Source organism: Onychomys torridus, chromosome 15 (assembly GCF_903995425.1).
Source record: "Onychomys torridus chromosome 15, mOncTor1.1, whole genome shotgun sequence".
Lineage (NCBI taxonomy): Eukaryota > Metazoa > Chordata > Mammalia > Rodentia > Cricetidae > Onychomys > Onychomys torridus.
Genome location: NC_050457.1, coordinates 22,717,717 through 22,727,718, shown reverse-complemented (window position 1 = coordinate 22,727,718; position 10,002 = coordinate 22,717,717). Strand labels below are relative to the sequence as shown.

The 10,002-nt window shown below is 43.0% G+C and overlaps 2 protein-coding genes across 2 annotated transcripts; one reads left to right on the top strand and one right to left on the bottom strand.

Moving 5' to 3' along the window:
* Nucleotides 1-1,287: 1,287 nt before the first annotated feature.
* Nucleotides 1,288-1,659, bottom strand: LOC118596134 (histone H2B subacrosomal variant-like). Its single transcript, XM_036206891.1, has one exon. It carries the CDS (start codon nucleotides 1,657-1,659, stop codon nucleotides 1,288-1,290), a length of 372 nt encoding a protein of 123 aa, XP_036062784.1.
* Nucleotides 1,660-4,952: 3,293 nt separating this feature from the next.
* Nucleotides 4,953-5,324, top strand: LOC118596233 (histone H2B subacrosomal variant-like). Its single transcript, XM_036207006.1, has one exon. The coding sequence runs from the start codon at nucleotides 4,953-4,955 to the stop codon at nucleotides 5,322-5,324; it is 372 nt and encodes a 123-aa protein (XP_036062899.1).
* Nucleotides 5,325-10,002: the final 4,678 nt, after the last annotated feature.

Sequence of the window (10,002 nt, the reverse complement as noted above, 5' to 3'; positions counted from 1 at the left end):
TCACGGCACATGTGTGGAAGTCAGAGCATAACTTGCTGAAGTGGGTTCTCTCCTTCTACTCTGGGATCAGACTTGGGTGGTTAGCCTTGGTGGCCAGCACCTTCACCCACTGAGTTTGGGTTTTGTTTTGTTTTAATGTCCATATATAGTCAGAAGAGGAGTCTCTTTTTCTCTTTTTGTATTTTAATTTAAATGTAATTACATTTCCCTCCTTCCCTTTCCTCTCTCCAACCTCTCCCATGATGCCTTCATTCACCCTCAAATTCATGAGCTCTTTTTATTATGTTACATGCATATGCATAAATGCACAAATACAATCTGTTGATTCTATTTAGTGTTGCTTATATGTATATGATTTCAGGGTTGACCTCTTGATATTGGATAACCAATAAGGGGGTGGATCCCAATTCTTCAAACCTGGTTAGTAACAGTTATTTGTATTACAAAGCAACCACTTCATATTTGCAATGATTTGCTTATTTGTTTAATCATAAGTGAATTGATGCATGTTTTTACAAGGAGTTACCTATACACACACACACACACACACACACACACACACACACACACACACACACACACAAAAGCTAATATTATTTTGTACTCTATTGGTATACCAACTGCCCACTTTGACAAGCTTTTTTCCAATTCTGATTAAATTTGATAGGATGCCTACAAATTTATCAGGAGGTAGAAACCTCAGAAACAATTTAAAGAGAGAAACACGAGATGCGAACCAATCCTTGCAATAAAAACAGAATGAAACTGCTGCCTTAGAGATACACAGACAGCAAAGGACAAAGAAAATCAAAGGAATGGGCTGGAGGGTGGGGTGACTCCAGCCAGCAGTAGGGAGAGGGAATGAGGAGAAAGTGTCAGAACCCTTAAAAAAGATCTTATACTTAATAAAGTGACCAAGCATGGCGGCACGGGTCCACAGAGCACATTTCAGGCCAGCCAGGACTAGGTAGTAAGAACTAAACTTAATAAATTGACTGGAAGTTCATGGAAGCATGGGGACTGGAGAGATGGTTCAGCAGTTAAGAGCACTGGCTGTTCTTCCAGAGGACCCAGGTTCAAGTCCCAGCACCCACATGGAGGCTCCAACTACCTGTACCTCTAGTTCCAGGGGACCCAATGTCCTCTTCTGGCCTCCTCGGGTACCAGGCAAAACATCCATCCAGGGAAAAAAATAAAAATGAAACAGAAGAGTGACTCTAACACTGAGGTGATTGATGGGCAGTTTGATTTACTTTCCCCGGTTTCAATCAGGCTTGCACATGGAGCTTAGGAAAGGACAAATCTACGGACTGCTTCATTTCCAAAAGTCACTGCAAACTTAGCCAGCTTCCTGGGCAACAGCAGATACACTGCCTTCTGGATGTCTTCTGGGGTGAGGGTGCAGCGCTTTTTGCGGTACATCAGCTGGCAGGCTTCTGTAGCAATGCGTTCAAAGATGTCATTGATCAGGATGTTTATAATGTCCACAGAATGAGATGACATGCCTCTCTGGGGGACAACTTCCTTCAGGACCCTGCTTATGTAGCGAGAATAATTTCTATGGCCAAAGTTGATGCTGGAACAGTGTGACTGCTTTCTGGAGATTGAACTTAGAGTTCTCTTGATGTATTGGCATCTTCTGTTGACGGACCTGGCCATTGTAGATGTTGTTCTCCTTGTCCCTTAGGAATGGAGAGGAGAAGGGCCAGAGAATGGGCGCGGTCATCCTACTTAAGGTGGCCTGTCACAGTCACATTGCCAGGGCTTCTCTCTGATTGGTACTTACTTTTCCTATGTCACAATCACTTAGCAACAGAGCTGACCTCTTGCTGAGGACAAGTTGGCTCCCCTCAGGCTTTCCTGAGAGTGGGAGGCTATCAAAAGGATTGATGCCACCTTTAAGCAGAAAAGAGGAGTGTTCAAGTTTTCTGCTCCCCACCCCCATAGCAATATGTATGCATCCTATACAATTTATTCAGAATTGGACAAAAGCTTGTCAAAGTAGGCAGTTGGTATATCAATAGAGTACAAAATAATGTTAGCTTTTGTGTGTGTGTGTGTGTGTGTGTGTGTATAGGTAACTCCTTGTAAAAACATGCATCAATTCACTTATGATCAAACAAATAAGCAAATCATTGCAAATATGAAGTGGTTGCTTTGTAATACAAATAACTGTTACTAACCAGGTTTGAAGAATTGGGATCCACCCCCTTATTGGTTATCCAATATCAAGAGGTCAACCCTGAAATCATATACATATAAGCAACACTAAATGGAATCAACAGATTGTATTTGTGCATTTATGCATATGCATGTAACATAATAAAAAGAGCTCATGAATTTGAGGGTGAATGCGGTCATCATGGGAGAGGTTGGAGAGAGGAAAGGGAAGGAGGGAAATGTAGTTACATTTAAATTAAAATACAAAAAGAGAAAAAGAGACTCCTCTTCTGACTATATATGGACATTAAAACAAAACAAAACCCAAACTCAGTGGGTGAAGGTGCTGGCCACCAAGGCTAACCACCCAAGTCTGATCCCAGAGTAGAAGGAGAGAACCCACTTCAGCAAGTTATGCTCTGACTTCCACACATGTGCCGTGACACACAGCCTTTCTCTCTCCTCTCTAGTCTGTCTCTGTCTGTCTATCTGTCTCTCTCTCTCTCTCTCTCTCTCTCTCTCTCTCTCTCTCTCTCTCTCTACACACACACACACACACACACACACACACACACACACACACATGTAAAAAAATGAAGCCTGTCTTTTATTGTTTAGATTATGGTGTGAACTGTGTTCATTAACCTGTTGTAATGATAGCATCATTCTTGCAGATTTCATAGTCTTAATTGCACGGTCTGCTGTTACCTGATATTGTAGTTCTGGCATTAGCCTGAAGACCTTTGTAGACTCATTCCTGCCAGGTGACACATTGGTATTCATTTAAGAAATCCTCATATGCTTTTTAAATTTAATATGCATTGGTGTTTTTACCTTCTTAACATGTCTGTGTAAGGGTGTTGGACCCCCCAGAACTGGAGTCACAGACAGTTGTGCTGGGAATCCAATCCCAGTCCTCTGGAAGAGCAGTCAGTGCTCTTAACCACTGAGCCCTCTCTCCAGCCCCTTCTGAAGTTTCCAGAATCAAATCTGAGCAAAATAAAAAAGGAATAGAAGTGACTATTGCAATAACTTATGAACATTTCACTTATTCATGGTGGCCACCTCGGTTAATAATAGACCCATCAAATATCGTTCAAAGCGTGTTTCTGCACGGGAAGACAAAGAGGGCTGTGTGTAGTTTCTAGAAAGCTGTTTTTCCTGCCTTTCTCCTCCTTAAATATAGAAAAGGGGAAGATGGTTTTATGAGGGATAACTTTGAGCTAGCTCTAATTTCTTTTTTAAAAATGAAAAATTTATATGTGTGAGTGTTTTCTGGTATGCATGTCTGTGCACCACCTGTGTGCCTGGTACCCAAGGAAGACGGATAAGATACTGGATCACCTGAACTGGAGTCATAGATGGTTGTGAGCTGCCACGTGTGTGCTGGAACTCAAACAAGTGTCCTCTGGAAGAGCATCCAGTGCTCTAAACAGCTTTATTTGCTGCTACTTAGACTAGCTACCAGGCCGAGAGCATGTCTTTCCTCTTCCCCACCAGTCTGGGTTATAGTTTCCACTACAGGAATACTCCTGGCCTTTCCCTTACTCCTTGAGACAAAAGCCTCACTTGACTGGGAGGGGAAGCAAGGTAGACAGGCCTGTCTCAGCCCTTCTGGTTTCTCTGACTATGGGCAGCTCACCCCCAGGAAGGATCATTGTGAGGTCCCTTTAGTGGATCGGTAGGTCATTGTGTTTAATTCTGTGCTACATCAGGAAACGCTTGCTCCACACCTAAAGGCTGCCCCTTGCATGACTGGTAAGAAAGGCGACATTTTGATCTCAGCCTCTTCTGTTCCTTTGACTCTCTTAGTTGGTCTTTGGGTGTGGAGATGGAGGGGTGCAATATATTATAGTGGATAACATAGAAAAGCTGCAAAGCTCCAGATGATAGGCTATAGGCTAAGATGCTTGCTCACTGGCGTGTTCAGAAAAATAATGTAATGAACTGCATGGCTAATTTGGGGCCCCACCTCTATTCTCTTTAGTCATTGAATAGGTCATTTAAATATGGATGTGAGCACTGCAGGTGTCCCCTTTGCCTCTCTGTGCTTCCTCCTGCAGACATGCTAGGAGAAGGGATGTACATCTTTCAGCATGGTGACCTTCAGGAGCAGTCACTGCATTACTAACTCAGGCAATGCAGCGATTCTGATCACTTTGCTCTCTTACACCCTGAGAGTAGGAAGACTTTCAGGTCTCCCTGCTTCTTTTCTGCTGAATTCTCAGGGTCTTAGATGAAGTCTGGTGTCAGCCAACAGGACACACAGCATACTGACCAGACACTGGACCAGAGGCTCCCTGAACCCACGCTGTTTAAAACTCTTTGGCTTTGATTCCAAAGTCTGGGATTGCTTTTCTCCCAGACTCTCGCTTCATGCTCCATCATGCTACTTCTATTCGGGGCATGGATTGCATGCCACCACCCTTCTGTGACTGGAGTACTGCTTAAGTTACAGGGACTTTTAATGACACAAGGTCATCATAAGACAATGAGAGATTATTTCACAATAACATAATGATGGTAGAAATGATATTAACTTAAAACAGAGAACTTGCCCTGCCAGGCATGAGTGTCCTCCCCACTCTCAGGAAAGCCTGAGGGGAGCCAACTTGTCCTCAGCAAGAGGTCAGCTCTGTTGCTAAGTGATTGTGACATAGGAAAAGTAAGTACCAATCAGAGAGAAGCCCTGGCAATGTGACTGTGACAGGCCACCTTAAGTAGGATGACCGCGCCCATTCTCTGGCCCTTCTCCTCTCCATTCCTAAGGGACAAGGAGAACAACATCTACAATGGCCAGGTCCGTCAACAGAAGATGCCAATACATCAAGAGAACTCTAAGTTCAATCTCCAGAAAGCAGTCACACTGTTCCAGCATCAACTTTGGCCATAGAAATTATTCTCGCTACATAAGCAGGGTCCTGAAGGAAGTTGTCCCCCAGAGAGGCATGTCATCTCATTCTGTGGACATTATAAACATCCTGATCAATGACATCTTTGAACGCATTGCTACAGAAGCCTGCCAGCTGATGTACCGCAAAAAGCGCTGCACCCTCACCCCAGAAGACATCCAGAAGGCAGTGTATCTGCTGTTGCCCAGGAAGCTGGCTAAGTTTGCAGTGACTTTTGGAAATGAAGCAGTCCGTAGATTTGTCCTTTCCTAAGCTCCATGTGCAAGCCTGATTGAAACCGGGGAAAGTAAATCAAACTGCCCATCAATCACCTCAGTGTTAGAGTCACTCTTCTGTTTCATTTTTATTTTTTTCCCTGGATGGATGTTTTGCCTGGTACCCGAGGAGGCCAGAAGAGGACATTGGGTCCCTTGGAACTAGAGGTACAGGTAGTTGGAGCCTTCATGTGGGTGCTGGGACTTGAACCTGGGTCCTCTGGAAGAGCAGCCAGTGTGCTCTTAACTGCTGAACCATCTCTCCAGTCCCCATGCTTCCATGAACTTCCAGTCAATTTATTAAGTTTAGTTCTTACTACCTAGTCCTGGCTGGCCTGAAATGTGCTCTGTGGACCCGTGCCGCCATGCTTGGTCACTTTATTAAGTATAAGATCTTTTGAAGGGCTCTGACACTTTCTCCTCATTCCCTCTCCCTACTGCTGGCTGGAGTCACCCCACCCTCCAGCCCATTCCTTTGATTTTCTTTGTCCTTTGCTGTCTGTGTATCTCTAAGCCAGAATTTCATTCTGTTTTTATTGCAAGGATTGGTTGGCATCATGTGTTTCTGTAGTATGAATCTTAAAGGTTTGTATTAATAAAATCAAACCCGAGGCCAGTTATTGGGGGTGAATCCTGGAAGATCAGAGAAGCAGAACAAGCCACAGTTTCCTCACCTTGCCAGTTCCTCAGCTGGTCTTTTTTCCTCAGACTGCAAGCTTCTGAATCCTCATCCAGAATGAGTCTCAGCTGAACTGCGGCTCCAAAGCCTAAAAGCTTAACCAGCCAAATGCTTCTAGTTTCTGGTCTTCACACCTTATATATATTTCTACTTTCTGCCATCACTCCCTGGGATTAAAGGCTGGTGTCACTGTGCCTGGCTGTTTCTATCGTGGCCTTGAACTCAGAGATCCAGAGGTATTTCTGTCTCTGGAATGCTAGGATTAAAGGCGTGTGCTACCACTGCCTATGCTCATGTTCAATATTGTGGCTGTTCTGTCTCTGACCCCCAGATAAGTTTATTTCAGGGAACACACAGTATTTCAGGGAACACAATACCACCACATGTTTCTCTCTTTAAATTGTTTCTGAGGTTTCTACCTGCTGATAAAAGTACCTCTGGATTGCTTACCCACCTGTTCTAGCTGGCACTCTATACTGTGACCATACCACAATTCACAATGTGCCCTCTCTTGATAGAGACCTAAAGTGCTCCTTTTATACTAACAGAGCTGCTGCAACAGAGTTGCCACAGGAGAAGAAACACAGCATTTGATATGTGATCAGTGTGTGTGTGTGTGTGTGTGTGTGTGTGTGTGTGTGTGTGTTGTATACATATATATATATATATATATATATGTATGTTAATTTCTTTAATCCCACAAAACCCTGTGAGGATTAAATAATTATCCCCAGCTCCTGGAGAACAAAACTGAGGCACTGAGAACTAACCACTTGCCTGAGGTCACCTGTGTGAATGGAAGGCCTGGGTTTGAGCAGGATACCAAATCCGTCAAGGAGACTAGACCATAGGGCATGAACAATCTCCCTCCTACAAGAGGTCCTCTCTGAAAATAAATGCCTGGAGACATCGGTGTCTTGTCATTGGCTTTCTAGTTAACTTCCAAAGAGTTTATATTTGTCGCAGACAACAGGAATTTGATTTTTTTTTTTACAAGAAGAAAAGAACCCTTTTGTTTTATGTGCCTTCTCCATTCTAAGGCTGGGATCCATTCTCTGTTGCTCCTGGATTCATTTGCTTCTGAATCTAACTTGTCAGAGTTTCTAAAAACTCACCTGAACAGGTTCTACTCACCTATTCTAGACAGAGGTGATGGGCTCCTTAAAGCTTAAGGGATCTTCATCGGGTGTCCACATCTACCTAGAATCCAGCTCAACACACTCACATGCCCAGTGACTGATGGGAAGGCCCTGAGGTCTAAGAGGGTCAGTGAATTCCAGCTTTTGGGCCAACTCTGACCACAAAGACTACCACACCTCTTTTATTATACAGTACCACAGTGCTAACTGAGGCTTCTACATTTGTGCACAGATGTTTAAGAAAAAACAGCAGCATGGGAAAAATATTCAACAGGCGTAATGTGGACTGTAAAGCCTAATGTACAGTCATGCCCTACACAGTGTTATTGTGGTCATCAGTTGGCCACATTTGTGATGGCAGGCCCGTGAGCTCAGAGTGCAGCTGTTCATTCCTATTTCGCTATTTTTACTGTACTTTTCTATGTTGAAATGCATAAGCACTTAACTTCCTGTTACAATTGTGTGCAGAATTCAATACTCTAGTGTCCTGTACAGGTCTGCTGCCTAGGAGCAAGAAGTCATATCATCTAGTTTGTGTAAGCACAGTATATTATGCTTGCATAACAACAAGGCCACCTGATTTCATAATATCTAAAAGTCAGTCCACTGATTTTTTAAAAGAATCAACAGCTAAATCGCTTCTCAAAACATTGCTCGACTTGCCATCTAGAAGAGAAACCTGCCAAGGGCAGGTCTGGACCACTCTGTGGACTTTGGGGATTTCAGAACATAAGGCTCTTAAAGCTTGCCACCTTAGGTCAGTTTACAGAAAAAGTGTATGGCTGACATTTCAAATCACTGGAATAAGGAGATTAAATGCAAATAGCATCTCATAATTCAGGCAAAGATCTAATGATGGAAAAATTCCCTTCTAGATTGAGATATGAACTTCAGGTGAAGGAGTTGCTGTATTCCACCTATATCAACATTTAAACAGAATTTTAAAATAAGATCAATATTTTGGTGGGGGGAAAATCCCTTGAAATACAGTTGTTTTCAGGTCTAACTATCTAAATGCATATGTGCAAAAAAAAAAAAACCCAAAAAATTTTTTGAATATTTGAACATTTTTTTGTAAAATACATTGAATAGATACAAGTTTTCATTATGTGGTCCAGTGGCCACTGTACAATGGTTGCCACCAACCATCTTTAGAACCTTGTGCCTCACTGAACCTGTACCATTAAACAATAACTCCCATTCTCTCTTTTTCTGGGTCCCCACAAACTCACTCTGTTTCTTGTTCCTGTGCATCCAACTCCTCCAGGTAGGTGAAGTCTGACACTGTTTCACTTTTGATGGCCACCATATCCCTCCGTGGGATATCCTCCAGTGCCTCTAGGTTTCGAATGCCAGGATTTCCTTCCTTTTAAGGTTAAATCCCTTGTATGGTCTATCGTCTATTCATTTATTGGTGATGGTTGCTGTCTCTTCGTCTTTTAGGCACTGTAAACCGAGAGGCGAAGAGCATGGTAAACAAGTATTTGTTAATGGCCCTGCTCCCAGTGTTTTAGAGTGGATCCTTGAAAGTGAAACCTGGGGGGTGGGGGATGTGAAGAGATGACTCAGCAGGTAAAGGCACTTGGTGTCAAGCCTGACTGTCTGAGTTTAGTCCCCAGGTCCCTCAGTCACCGTGTAGTTAAGATGGAAGAACACCAAGCTGGATAGTACACAGGCCTCTTCCGACTAAACCACTCTTCTAGACATGGCCGCCCTGTGCTGACATAAGAGAAATAAAGCTTAACTTATTTATGCCAGGATTATTTTGAATTATTATCAATCATACTCTAAACTTAATTTTTATACAGATATCCAGAGGATCATTGACGGCCACACAATGTAGTTAGCATCAAGATGATTACAGACTTATTAAATAAAAACATATTAACCTAGAAATGCAGGCTGATGACTTGTGTTTTGCCAGATGATGTTGTGGCGAAATGAAATTTCACGTCACTTAGCAGCCCTTTTCTCAGAGATACACAGTGCAGATGGCGAGAGCCTGCTTGTTATTAGTCTGCTGGGCATGCGATGTGACTTTGAAAGATTAATGAAAGTACAGAGATAGCAATAGATTCACAGACGACAGGAAACAGAACTTTCTACTATCAGCAATATGAACAAATACAGATTCGGTGATCATTTGAAACCAGTGGTATACATCATATGTCACAGAACAACAAGCAAAAATAATAAATAATGCTAATTTTAAAGTGAACATCACCCAACAATAAAACTGTGGTCGTCTTGAACTGGGCCAGCAGCAAATACAAAAAAAAATAAAAATAAATAAAAAAGAGAGAGAGAGAGGAGAGAGACATGAATCTGAAAGATATTAGGAGGCAAAATCATAGCAGCTACTGGGATGTGCGTAATAACAGATAAACTGCCAACTAGACATTCCCTGGGGCTCTGGCCCAGAAGACTTAATAAATAGATCCAAGTCATTCGGCAGTGTGTGCTTAGCACAACCGTGTGAAATAACCACACAGTATGCAACCAACAGCTTTACACAGTGACATATGAGATATCACAGAGTGATATCTCAAAGTGCAGAGAGTCTGGTGAAAGTCAGATGACCTCATGCAGGCCACCAGCACGTGCTTAAAACTCAGGAGAGGACAGCCTGAATGTTTAATACTTGAGAGCATTTCTTATCAGCCTCGGCTATGCCGCACATCAGGTGTTGACAGACGGTCTTACCTCTGATCGCTGGTTATTTCAGAAGACATTTGGCTGTAGGGGGGAAACCAGCAGGCTGGGCCAGTTGCCTTCAAGGTTAGGAGTCCAGAAAATAATTTCAGTTGTCAGCAGAAGGGGAGTGGCCACTGACTGGTCCATAGCTGCCTTTGTGGATG